Source organism: Cajanus cajan, chromosome 3 (genome assembly GCF_000230855.2).
Source record: "Cajanus cajan strain Asha chromosome 3, NIPB_CcT2T_4, whole genome shotgun sequence".
Taxonomy (NCBI): domain Eukaryota; kingdom Viridiplantae; phylum Streptophyta; class Magnoliopsida; order Fabales; family Fabaceae; genus Cajanus; species Cajanus cajan.
In genome coordinates, this window is record NC_138519.1 from 75,194,914 (window position 1) to 75,207,933 (window position 13,020).

The 13,020-nt window shown below is 31.1% G+C and overlaps 2 protein-coding genes across 4 annotated transcripts; one reads left to right on the forward strand and one right to left on the reverse strand.

Annotated features, from left to right (window-relative positions):
• Nucleotides 1-74: 74 nt before the first annotated feature.
• On the reverse strand, nucleotides 75-6,657 carry LOC109799987 (uncharacterized). 2 transcript variants are annotated; one of them, XR_002239920.3, is made up of 10 exons: nucleotides 6,526-6,657; nucleotides 6,320-6,415; nucleotides 4,680-5,252; nucleotides 3,052-4,422; nucleotides 2,594-2,918; nucleotides 2,187-2,448; nucleotides 1,888-2,104; nucleotides 1,166-1,530; nucleotides 822-1,067; nucleotides 75-469 (listed from the first exon to the last, which is right to left on the reverse strand). XR_002239920.3 is itself a non-coding variant. In XM_020360672.3 (9 exons), the coding sequence occupies exons 2-9, from the start codon at nucleotides 6,401-6,403 to the stop codon at nucleotides 941-943; spliced, it is 3,324 nt and encodes a 1,107-aa protein (XP_020216261.1). In that variant the 5' UTR covers nucleotides 6,404-6,415; nucleotides 6,526-6,657; the 3' UTR covers nucleotides 75-940. The 2 variants fall into 2 exon arrangements, 1 of the variants encoding a protein (XP_020216261.1); XM_020360672.3 differs by having other exon boundaries at nucleotides 75-1,067.
• Nucleotides 6,658-10,470: 3,813 nt separating this feature from the next.
• Nucleotides 10,471-12,035, forward strand: LOC109799165 (Cytochrome c oxidase biogenesis protein Cmc1-like protein). 2 transcript variants are annotated; one of them, XM_020359700.3, is made up of 4 exons: nucleotides 10,471-10,626; nucleotides 10,893-10,966; nucleotides 11,604-11,708; nucleotides 11,794-12,035. In XM_020359700.3, the coding sequence occupies exons 2-4, from the start codon at nucleotides 10,922-10,924 to the stop codon at nucleotides 11,890-11,892; spliced, it is 249 nt and encodes an 82-aa protein (XP_020215289.1). In that variant the 5' UTR covers nucleotides 10,471-10,626; nucleotides 10,893-10,921; the 3' UTR covers nucleotides 11,893-12,035. The 2 variants fall into 2 exon arrangements, with proteins under 2 accessions (XP_020215289.1, XP_020215298.1); XM_020359709.3 differs by lacking the exon at nucleotides 10,471-10,626 and adding an exon at nucleotides 10,629-10,685.
• The last annotated feature ends 985 nt before the right edge of the window (nucleotides 12,036-13,020 follow it).

The window sequence follows — 13,020 nt, forward strand, 5'->3', positions numbered from 1 at the left end:
TTGGGCATGTCAATGTAATATCAACTGTTAATCTTTTGATCAATGTTAGAAGTTTTATACTTTACTCTTTAAAGTAAAACTTCAAGTCAAATCCTTGTAGAAAAATATTACTCGTCTTCATGAGTGTAACTGCTGACAATTTCAGAAAAGTGGGGGTGGAAAGAAGGAACTAAATTTGCATAAGATATGATACTGAGAAGATACCCCAAAAGCACCAAAGCAAATACAGGTTTCACGCACCATACTGCTTCTTCCTTGTCATATCAGAAATATAGCCAAGGCAAACGCAAAAAAGGCATTATCTTTTACTAAACATATGGTTGTATGCATAGAGGGTATGTATACTCTTCTATACGTATACACAATTGCTATTGACCTTGAGGTTAAAGCATACGTTTTCCTAAACTTAAAATTCAGTATTTCTCTCCAAACCAAAGCTGCAAGGTATGGTATTCCAAAATCCAAGTTTCTGAAAAATGAAAAAGAAAGAATCATCATTTGCCTCAGCATCAATAAAGGAAGAAAACGAAAATGAAATAAACCATGAGAAAGCTCGTGAAGAGACCAAATTGGAAATGAAAGCTCAGAAACAAATTATTCTTACTTTGGAAAGTGTAAGAGACCCTAATGCTGATTTCTTATTAAGTTTTTAAGATGGACATACCAAGTGAGAATTGAGAAACCAAGATCAATATCTCATTTACATTAGCAAAAGGAAGGGCCTACTTTAGAATTTAGAATTACCACAACAAAAAATAAAATCTAAAATAGGGCATGGCCATGACATTGAGGTCCCAAATGAGCAAAAAAGAAAAACTTACCAAAAACTTCTGACTGGTTGAAACTGATATGTACATATATTTTCAAAACAGAGGAGAGAGGTTTGTGCAACAGAAACAAAATTCAAGGGAGGTGAGAGTAATATACTATCAATTCTAATTTAACCGTCCCTCAGTCTAAGCAAAGCAAATTGGTTGCACAGAAACTGCATGGGATCAGCTTGTGGAAGATTATAACTGGTTACATGATTCATATTAGAAAACCATGTCATTGGAATGTCAAATTTCCTGCAGTAACCGACTATGTTAGCACTTTCATTTGAAATAAAATTTCCACAATTCTTAACTATGTGAAGCAAATCATATAATTAATATTAGATTTATACCCTTCAGAACATCTGATTTTGCAGCATCTAAGAATATCAACAGAATAACTCCTGTATGAGATGTTGATATCCCTTGCCAAATTAGATACCTCAGACAATGGCAAAACATCCCAAATCTTTAAAACTTGAACATAATTTGAGTTCTCCTCAAGAACATCTATGGTCCATGCAAGATAAAGTGACTCATTGACCTTATACAGCTCCAACAGTTGGGTAGAAGTATCATCCACAAATCCAATATTTATCTCCCGGTGAGGCTGACGCCAACCACTTGAAAGTTGCACCAGCATAGAACATATTTTCTTGCAAATCTCAATGCTCTTAATTCTTGCCATAGAGATCAGAAAACTTTGATTGAAGCATACCTATAATAAAGATAGATTGTCACAGGAAAGATTAAGAATACATGAAAATGGTTAAGCTATTTAAGAATTGTCAGAAGACTTGGTTTCATCTACTGCATCTTTTGTAAGGGTTAAATAGCAGCTAAAATTCATCAATACCTTCTCCTAAGGAGAGAATTTTAATTTTAGTGCAATTTTGTGCATGAGATAAAACATTGATCTGTCATGCTTTTATAATGTGAGAAATATTTGGGTTTTAGTTGGAAATTCTCTCTATCCCTTGTTATGTGTATGCTTTGGGGGGATATAACAAATTACTATGACATGTTTTAATAATAATAATAATAAAAAGGAAAAAACCAATTTCAAGCATCATACCTTCCACCTTGCTTTCCTAAAGAGCATAGAATTCAAATTCAATAGATCACCAACTTGACCAAGCTCAATCATGGCAGTTGTAATCACATGAGATAACCTCTCATCCGCATCAGCATTATAATAACAGCTTCGAGCCTTAGCATCAAGGATGAGTCTCTCCCAAACGGAACAACTATTCATCAAAGTTGCACCATTACCTACTATCCAAAGGCAATACCTGTACAGATAAGGAAAAGTACATCCATGATTAGAATATATGTAGAGCAAACAGTGTGAACCATATCGGGTACATATCATACCTTGCTCTTGTTAAAGCAACATTAGTTCTTTGAAAATTAGAAACAAATCCCACAGATCCCATGTTATTATATCTTACAGTGGATATTATTATCACATCCTCTTCGCCACCTTGGAAACCATCAACAGTGGAAACCTTCACAGAAAAGTCATTATCAACATCACCACCAAACCTTTTTCCAAGAGCCTCTTGTATGGCAACAACTTGAGCTTTATATGGTGATATAACACCGACACTAACAGTCTGTTTTCTAGAAGCTGATTCTGTAAAGAGTTCATAGATTATAATAACGAGCCCACAATTAGGATAAAAGATATTCATAAATTATATGGAAAAAGAAACTCGTACCATACATTTATAGTTCAGTCAGTTACTTATAATCATATATTAGATCACATTATAAATTACCTTTATAAAGGTTGAGAACAATCTCAGATACCACAGCTACTTCCACCATATTTTTTCGGCTATTCCCTTCACCAAATTCATCTTGTCCATAAGCAACATTTATGAAAGAGTAGAACTTAAACATGTCTCCATGTAGAAAATGCTTCTCATAGCTCCTCCCTTTGACACTTGGAGAATCCAAAATCTGTTTGTCATAGAATTCCATATTTGGAAACAAGCTAATGGATGGATGCATTCTATATTGAACATTGAGAAGGTGTTTTTCATGACCCAAAAGAACCAGCCTTTCAAACAAACTTCTCCCGAATCCTGCTTTGCCAGAAATCTGCATATTCACAAATTTCTAGATGTTGAAATATTTTCTCCATGATTTTCATAAAAGAACAAAAAATGTGAAACATAATAACAAACATGCTTGCATAGACAGGAAGTCAGGAATTAACAAGACTGGAACACACCTCACTTTTGACTAGGGCTGGCAACTGTTTCTCGTCTCCAATAAGTACAACATGACGAATACCAGGAAGTTGTAAAGGTATATTTGATTCACATTCTTTGAGTTGAGCGGCTTCATCTATAACTAACATTTCTAGTCTATCAAGTCCTACTACATGCAATCTAGCAGAGCTTGAAACAGTACAAAAAATCATGCGAGATCTTCTGAGACAAAAGTTTCTGATTGAATTTTCATCAAAAAAATCAGGAAGAATCAACAAATTTTGAAGTGATTTAAGCATTTTAAGGCATTCTTTCCTGGTCATACAAAACTTAGCCTGCCAAGTACAGCAACTAAGACTACTTTCATCAACATAAGATATAGCAAGGGCATGTATAAATTCTTGATCAGTAATGGAATTGTCCGATAGCACCGTTGCAAGGACTTTAAGACAATCAAGACATTCAAATAAAATTTTCACCACTCTTAATGAGATAAAAGAAGTTGGCAAGTGAGTACACATATCCACAGCAAATGTTCTCATCTGCCTCCTGATATAATTCAATTTTTTCTTGACAAACTCGAGAAATGTCAATATTTTTATTTTGTTCTCACGGAAAAGAAAATCCTTCTTCTCCTGCTTATCATTACTTTTGTTTCCCTCCTTAAAACACAACCTGTTTTCCCTTAAAGTTTTATTAATTATTTTCATCCACTCATTTTGCTTACAAATTTTTGGATCCTTGGACGCATTCTTTCTCTCTTGATTTGTTTGTTGATTTGAAATTGCAAGTAGTTCATTCTCTTCTTTCAAGAAATTGTCATCATCTATCTCATAATCCTTTTTTTCCTCGCACTCTAAATATTCATTATACTGCTTTTCAGGGTTTTCAAGTAACCATATCACTAGTTCTAAATGATGTTTCCAACCAGACAAGGGTGCAAAGCACCTGGCAAGTATATTTACACGGTAATCAAGAAAGATATCAATAAGATCATCACGATTGTCAATACTCATCCGCTTTCTGTTGCCAAATAATACTATGTCTCCAAAACCATAAGTGTGATAATCAATGGAATCCATCACTAGCCTAAGAAACCTAGATGTCATTTCCAGTACGGCCACATTAGTTGGGGCACAAGCAAGTGTTCTACATTTTCGTTTGAGGAGGGCAAATAGTAATGAGCCAACTGTTTTTGTTTTCCCTGTCCCTGGAGGGCCCCAAATCAATTTTACAGTACTTTTGTGACAGCATTCCCTTGCAGCTAAACAACTTAAAACACTTTCTTCTTGAGCTTCGTTCAAATCAAATGAGCGAATAGCAGCACCAAGATTTGAAACATCAATAGTGTACCTTTCACCAGAGAAACATTGAGCACAGTTTTCTCCAACCTGTCAGAAGATGCAACAACAATTGCAAATTAAAACATCTATCTAATCAATAAGGTACTTAAAACATTTATCCAATCAATAAGGTTAGCTTGACAAGGTATGGTATAAGCATGGGGAATAATACAATTACAAATAATCTAGCTTCATCTGTCAGTCAGTTGTACAGCCATACCATGGACTGTGATATTGCAAGGTATATATATATATATATATATATATATATAAAATAAAAAGACAGAATAAACTAATTGTCTTACAGAAGAATCAGGTTGGAGCAGTTGCTTGATGACATGGATGCCTGGACCATCTGGATCAGAGTTCAGTGTATTCCATATACGCATATTTGTTGTCACATTAATAAGATAGACAGCAAAACCATATATACCGTATATATATCTGTCATCTTCTTGCAAGTACATTTCCAATTTAATGGGCTTTGAGGCTAGTATTTGAGCATCATAAACATCTTCATTGTCTTTTTTCTTTACCGTCTTAATTAAAGCAATAATATAGGAATTTCCAGGCTTGTTCAAATCGTCAAAGCCTGTTGGCCTCCTACCAGTCAAAGCAACGAGCTGTCCAACCTCAGGCTCGTAAATATCCCCTTTTCTATCACTATCTGCTGTTGTATTCATTTCTATCTTGTATAACAAATCATGTGGAGAGTTGTGATTTTCAGAAAAAGCTATGTCTGTTATTTCACATGCTGGAGCTTCTGACACCATTCTCATGCTTGAGCATAAATCTGTGCGAGTTTCCTCAATGAGTGGTAAAATAAATGAGTTTAGATAGTAATGTACTGATAAGAATGTCGTCGGAATTTGCTTCACCTATTAAAAAAACACAAAAATGGTAGTTTTATTTAGAAGTCAATTACATGCAAAAAAACAAGGAACTTCCGGTATGAAATGAATGTTGACTGTATAATCAAACACTTCCTCTATCCTACAATGACTACAATTTTAGTATTTGAAAAATATCTCAAAATAAATTATGTTCTCACTTTTCAATGTAATATTAATTGTTTTTTCCCTAATTTATCCCTTCAAAAATTATTCAAATACCACAATTAAATGTAATACATTTATTGAGAGAGTGGGTTATTTTAATAAAATTACATCAAAAAGTGATACATTTATTATTATCTTTAATTTGCGTGTAAAAATCTTAAACAGTAGTGGAACAGACGAAGTATTCAACAAACTTTTAGCAAAGTGTAAATGCTCGGTACTCAGTGGCACAACTACCTGTAGAAAATCGTTTGTTTTACACAATTCATTACACCATAAAAACATCAATATAAAAAATGGGTTTAATTATCCGTTTGGTCTTTGTAGTTTCATAAATTTTACCTTTTAGTCCATATAATTAAAAATGCCTCATTTTAGTTCATATGCATATCATTTTTGTTCCATTTTAGTCTATTTTTATAGAGACTAGAAGATAAAATTTATGCAACTATAGGGACTAAAAAGAAACAAAAAATAGTATATAAACAGACTAAAATGGAAATAATTTTAATTATAGGGACTAAAAGGTAAAGATCATGAAACTACATGAACCAAAAGAGTAACCAAACAAAAAAAATGCCTATGTTGTCAAGCAAACTGAATAACACAACACTTGGGAACAATGCAAAGAGGGCAAACTGAATTACACCAACACTAAGGAACAATGTAAAGACCAAAAGAAACTCTACAACAATGGACAGCAGTTAGCAAGTTGTTGTAAGCCTACTAGCCTAATTGGACAGTAAACATTGTAAAAACAAAACACACATACATTGAACCAAATTCGAACTTGGAAGTTTTAAAGTGAGAATTTTATAGTACAAAATAAAACTAGTAGTAGTGTTTTCAAGGGGGAATGAATGGGGGTTGGGCATGAGTAACCTGACCTTGTCTTTATAAAGATCATTATTGAGTATATCATCAAGAGACCAAGAAAATATCAATCTCAGGAAGCCTTCACTCTTTTCCATCACTTGGGTTTCCTAGAAAATTCAATCAGATGATCAAGGAATGAACTTTTAAATTCACCAGTGATGAAAAACAAAATGGTATCGAAGAAAACACAGAAAATAAGTAGAATTTGAGTCCGTACCTGAGAGCGGCAATTGGGTATATTGGAATATTGGCTACTTTAGTTAAGCACGGATGTCATTTTTTTTGGTGCGAAAGAAAAGAGGGGTTAAACAATATCTTTTTAACCATTAAATATGGAATAAAGGGTAAGATATGATTTTCCTCCTTCTACAATTTTCAATTTTTTATATTTGATTTAGTTAGGGATCACATTCGGGTCTCTATTTTTATTTTTGTATTTGATAGATATGAAATTTGTATTCATATAAATATTAGACATATTTATATTCGTTTCATATTTATAAAAGAAATTAATTAAATATTTTTAAAAAATATAAAAAGCAAAAATTTTAATATAAAATAATTATTATAAAATTATATTAATTAAGTTTCATTTAACATAAATTTAAAATAGAATAAAAATTATATAAATGTTAAGTAATTTTAAAAATTAAGTTTTTAAAAATTTAAAGCGAGTACGAGTATGAGATGAGTAAATTTATATTAATCTTGTCTCCATATCTAATTTAATAAATTATATAGTATTCATACTTATACTCGATCAAAGTAGGTATTTTTCATCAAAGTCGAAAAAGTTTAAATATTATTCATGAATACAAATTTACTTGTCATTCTTATTTCTAATCCAATAAATATCAATGGATATTTAACATCATTAACATGATTATCCCAAAACAATTATATTATAATTAAATTTTGTAATAAATAAATATTTTTGAATATATACATTATATTTTAGTTTTATTATGAATAATTTATACTATAATATAAAATTATTTTTAATAAAGATGAAAAATGATATATCAAAATTATGTATAATGATAGTACTTATTAAATATTTTAATTTAATAATTTTGATTAAATAATAGATTATAAGATATTTTGTAATTAATGGGTGAAAATTTAATGAGTTTTAGAAAGTTAAGAATGGGAAATTTCTTCATATACTCAACTATTTTTAGCATTGTACTTGTCATTTTTATAAACTTTTGAATTACCTTTACTTTGAGAGTCTTTTCCAGAAAATCTAATTTGGAGGTTACATTTTGAAACACTTAATATGGAATTATGTAATTTTAGAACACATGTTTCAAAAACAAATTCTTTCCAAAACACACAATTTGGAACCTCCCATTTCAAAAAAATGTTTATCCAAAACACTTAATCTAAACAATGTTTTTTTTTCAAAGACTCATTATGGATTAACATTGCTTGGATCAACACCATTCCGAATAAGTAGTTTCGAAAAAGTAATGATCTAGATTGGTTGTTCGGAAAAGCAATGATTTAGGTTAAGTGCATATTTAATAGTTTGAAATACCTATTCTGAAGAGCTATAAACACAAACTAAATATGTTTTTTAGAGGCTATAAGTGAAGGGAGAGTGAAAGGTAATTTAAGAATTAATGAATTGTGATAAGTAATTTAAGAATTTTTAAAATATGATGTGTGTATGAGATGATTGAAAGGGTGTAAGGAGCAATAGTCCTAAGAGTGATATGTTTTCTAAAAAACAAAAGTTTAGGCTTTGGTCTATGTGAGCCAAACTCATCCTTAAAGCTATTAAGATTTTTAAGATTTGGTTTTTCCTTAATGATCACATTTTGCCACTTAGAAACTCTCATGTAATGCATTAGAACCACAGAAAAAAAAAGGAGAAAGATGTTTGAGAAGCGAATCATTGTTGCACATTTTCCTTCATAAAAACATTCTTCTAAGTTAGGAGATCAAGTGAGTTATCTCACTCTTGGGTATGGATTAAACTCTAAGTAAGACCAAACTATCGTTAAACGCAATAGCCACAAAGAACATTAGGAATTTTGACGCTAAGTGTAAGAGTCCCTATGATAAGCATAAGAGTCGCAAAGAGTGACCCTTAAGTTGACACTAAGTGAAACTATGTTCTCGTTTAAAAGAGAAAGCCACAAAAAGCACAATAAGATTCAACACTAAGTGGGACCATGTTCTTGTTAAGCACGAGATCCACAAGGAGTACTAGTATCTTGGACGCTAAGAGTGAGTTTGTGCATGCTAAGCTTGAGAGTTCCATAAAACAACCTTGTTCTCTTTTCTTTCAATGTTGAGCGAGAGAGAGTGCCAAAGAGAAACCCTTGCTCTCTTACCCTTTCACATTTAGCAAGAGGCACCTCATTATCTTATACTAAATGTGGATCCTAAGGAAATCTATTGTGTGTTTTAACACTATATTTTTTAATTGAACCTTTATACTTTATATGATGAACCATGAGATATGAGAAATGAGACATGAGATATGAGAGGGCCTATTGTAAGATAGGATAGGATAGGATACACTATGAGTTATACATGTGTTGCATATAAAACTTTATGAATTTGTATGAGCAATGAACCATAAACATGAAAAATGAGTTTTAAGAGTTATCATATAAGTCTAACTAGGGAGGTCAGTAAAGGTCTTCAAATCCTAGCCTTGGGGTATACTTAGTTGGGGATCTCCAATGGCTCATGCTAATCTCGTGAAGTCAAAGTACCCTTGTAAGGTTTAGTAACCCAAATGAGTTGCTAGGAGATATCATCTTAGTTGAAAGTGTTAGTGTTGAAAGTTCACAATGAAGGATTTTGTTGACTACATATATTGTATTCTTAAGCTACTCTTATATGATAATGGAGACTTGTTGCTACCACATTTATATGTGCATTAAAATTTATATGAGCATTACATTATGAATAATTGTCTTGTTATGTCCTACCCTTGTTCTTATATATAAGACCTAATTATCCAATTCACCAAGATTAAGAAAATTAGTTAATATAGTTGATAACAATAAATTTGTCCTATTTATCTTTTTTCTTCTTCTTCTAGAACTACACTTATGCCACTTCTTTTTCCTAATTAATACTCATCCTTCTTGTAATTAATTAGAGTGTATGTTTTTTTAAAGAATTTATAATTAATGCATTTTACTAAATTAATAAAATACACTTTAATTAGAGGAATTTTAGTCTAAAATAATTAATATACGAGATAATATGAATTGCGTCTTATATAAAAAAGTAAACAATAGTTCAAAGTTGGGTTTTATAAATAGAAACAAAAGTAGTATATTTTGTTGCCTAGTCTTCATTTCCACATCAAAAACATGAAGTAATGTTAGTATATTTTATTGTTTGTGTTTAGGTTAAATGTATTTTACAAATAAAGTTGAGTTGGATAATAATTTTAGAAGAGAGACTTATACCTCATTTTTTTTTGTTGTTTTTTTAAATATATTTTTTTCAATAAGATCAACTGTATGGTTTTATTTTGACCATTGTCTTAGATAGTACTATTTTTTTTATCATAGTCATTTACGGTTGTTTTACACAAATCAAGAAACATAATAAACTTTCCTATTTTTCATAAAATAATTTTGATGTCTTGTATTATACCTTGTTTTATTTTTGTTTCACAATAAATACATATTAGTTGTCATGATTAAATTAATTAAAAAGTTAGGTGATATGAAAAGTATAATTGATAACATAACAATTAATGCCACCTTAAAATTTAAAAATAATAAGTAAATAAAAACAAAATTTTACTAAAAATTTAACAAATAAAAAGAAATAGAAGGAGTAGTTATTTTTGATTTATTTTTTACTACTTTATATGACTTTTAGAATGCCAATTATCTTATTTATCTCTTAATATTTTCTTTTATTTAAATTATGAATATGTGATGAAAAGGAATGAAAAATTATTTGAAAGTAAAAATAAAAATGAATTTTTATAAACACAACCTTTTTAGAATAGTAGATGCAGAGGCAAGGGGATTCGATGGAACGTAGAGTATTTGGAAAAAGAAAATATTAAAGTGAAATTATATACTTAAAAAAATAAAACGAAGGGGTGTGCTTAATAAATACACGGTGGATACAGCAAAACCCACATATATAATTTTCTGTATCTCCTTGGGCTGAAAATAAAAAGTTTGGGTTAAGCCCGAAAACATGAATCATTTATCAAAACACAAAATGTGAAAATATTGACATTTTTGGTCTGTCTTCCATGTTCTTCCAAAACTTCACGCCACTGCGCTTCCAAACTCTGATTTGAGCATTCGATCTCAAATTTTGATACGTAAGTTCATTTTCGTTTCGCTTCTCATTTTTTAGTCTTTACAATTACTAAATTTCAAAGTTACGTTGTTTTTATTTTTTTCCTAATTCGATTTCAATTTGGTCACTCCATTACTTAAGTTCTTCCTATATGTGATCTTTGGCTATGCTAGGTTTCAAAGTTGTGATCTTTTGCAATGAATATCTTCTGGGTCGACTTCAATTTTTTGTTTATAGCTCTCGTTTGATACCGTAAAGGAACATAATAGTTGTGTGGTTGTACTGCAGGTGTTGCAGATTGATTTGGTTGTAAGAAGATGCACCCTCCTTTAACTTTGCACAAACATCCAATGTGTGCTGAAGTGAGTTTGTTTGATCATCCTATTTTTAAAAATAAAATAAAATCATTTACTGTTATTATTATTGTTTTTGGATATTGTGTTGTGCCGTTCGTTTACTTGTTGCCTATTATTAATTGAAGAATGTTAGCAAAACTCACTCTAACAATATCTTTCTAGTACACTCTTTTTATTACTGGTTGAAAATCACAAACTTTTATAGTTCTTACCACTAAATCAAGAGACTCTTAAATGAAACGGGAGATCCACAAAATTTGTGATTTTCAGACCAATGATAAAGAGTGTTAGAAACAGAATGTTAGAGAGTGTAACTAGCATTTTTTTATTTATTTATGAATTTGATGTCTATGGTCATGGGATAGTTGGTCCTATTCCTATAAATTAAAGAGTCTGGGCTATGTAAATTTGTATGGAGCCTTATGTTGGAAAAACGGAATGGAGCTTTGATTACAAAGAGTTTCAGGTTTTTTTTTTTTTCCTTACCTTCCCAGTCCACAGTAAACTTAGGAATCACGTCTCAAATTTAGGATTTCAGATCACTAATTTTTCCTTTGGTCTTGAAAGTTATCATAATTGGTCTTGCAAACGTGAAGTAGTCTATATTATAGCTCTCTTTAATTTATACTGTGCTTTTATGCAGATTATTGAGCAGTTTCAAAAGTGTCATATAGAACACCCTATTGCAAAATTCTTTGGTGAATGTACTGATTTGAAAATAAAATTGGACCGCTGTTTCAGAGAAGAGGTGAGTTTTTTTTTTCTTTCCTTTTTTTTTTTATTTCTTTCTTTTCTTATTTGTTTTAAGGGTCTCTTTGTTTTGTTTGCAACAGAAAGCTGTGAAGCGGAAGGCTAACTTTGAAGAGAGCAAAAAGATAAAGGAACAGTTGCGAGCTTTGAGGAAAGAAAATGCTGCAAGCAGCAGTCCATAGAAGAATTTTTAGAAATATGAAAATGCTAAATTGTTCTGCAAAGTACAATGAAATCCATAATTTTATACAAGTGCTCGATAAGAAATTCTTTTTGCTGCCTTAAAAAGAGGGATATTATATATATGAATGTTGTTTGAAGTGTATCTGATGCTCTTGCCTTCAGTGCTCTCTGTCTTTATGCTGCTCGCTTAATGATTTGATGAATCAATGTGTATGCTGCTCACTGACTTAGTGACTCGTTATTTTATAGATGATGAGAGCATAATTCTGAAAGCAGAAATTAGTTGGGATTTAAACTTGGAATCAGGAAATATAAAATACCTACATATAAAAAATATATCGCTTCTCAGCATCCACCTTTCTGCTGTAACTTCAACCATGAGCACAACTTGTACAAATTCCATTTCAGATAATGAGTTAGCATGTTTCAATACCAATCTTTGCATGATGCACATGGTATGTATGACAACTGAGCTTGAAGATTACTTGCCATCAGAGATCTTATCAAAAAGACAAATCAATTTTGGAATCATGATGGCTGCTACTATTCACTGTTACCCTTAATGTGTATATATAGCTCTATCTATTTACTTGTGTGGCGAAGCCTCCTCTACATCAGAACCATGCTTTCTTTTTCTAAGGACACACCGGCACTTGGTGTAACTTTGTTTTCAAAGGTCCTCTTTTTTTTTTTTTTTTTTTTACCTTTCTACAGTCTACAGTATTGGGTACATGTTCCTTAGATTTTTTAGATTGTAGTTTATTTCTTTGATTTAGGTCACAACCAAAAAGGAGTATAAAAAAATGTACACTCGCGCCATTTTATATGTACTTTAAATATGTTTGGCTTGCATGGGTGATCTTTCTTTCCTGAACACCAACAATGATGCTAGCCAGTGTAAATCTGATTTCTTTACAATAAATGTGCTAGCTATCATTCACATAGTCCTGAATAAAACATAGTTGAGCATTATAACATTTTAATTTCTTTCGTGCTGTAACTAGCTTAGACACATCCATAAATAAGTCTGGCTAATGTATAGTCACTGAAAAAATGAACAAAATACAAATGAATCAATATAGGGAACTTTTTAAAGCAACTTACAGTATCTAAATCCATTAAAATGA

What these genes read in the sequence shown, in the direction of transcription:
- LOC109799987 (XM_020360672.3), bottom strand. Translation starts at nt 6,403, where the DNA reads ATGGAAAAGAGTGAAGGCTTCCTGAGATTGATATTTTCTTGGTCTCTT. An exon ending in ATGATCTTTATAAAGACAAG is followed by an intron (nt 5,253 to 6,319) that starts GTCAGGTTACTC and finishes TTTTTTTAATAG; the next exon opens with GTGAAGCAAATTCCGACGAC. An exon ending in CAGCCCTAGTCAAAAGTGAG is followed by an intron (nt 2,919 to 3,051) that starts GTGTGTTCCAGT and finishes GTGAATATGCAG; the next exon opens with ATTTCTGGCAAAGCAGGATT.
- LOC109799165 (XM_020359700.3), top strand. Translation starts at nt 10,922, where the DNA reads ATGCACCCTCCTTTAACTTTGCACAAACATCCAATGTGTGCTGAA. An exon ending in AACATCCAATGTGTGCTGAA is followed by an intron (nt 10,967 to 11,603) that starts GTGAGTTTGTTT and finishes GCTTTTATGCAG; the next exon opens with ATTATTGAGCAGTTTCAAAA. An exon ending in ACCGCTGTTTCAGAGAAGAG is followed by an intron (nt 11,709 to 11,793) that starts GTGAGTTTTTTT and finishes TGTTTGCAACAG; the next exon opens with AAAGCTGTGAAGCGGAAGGC.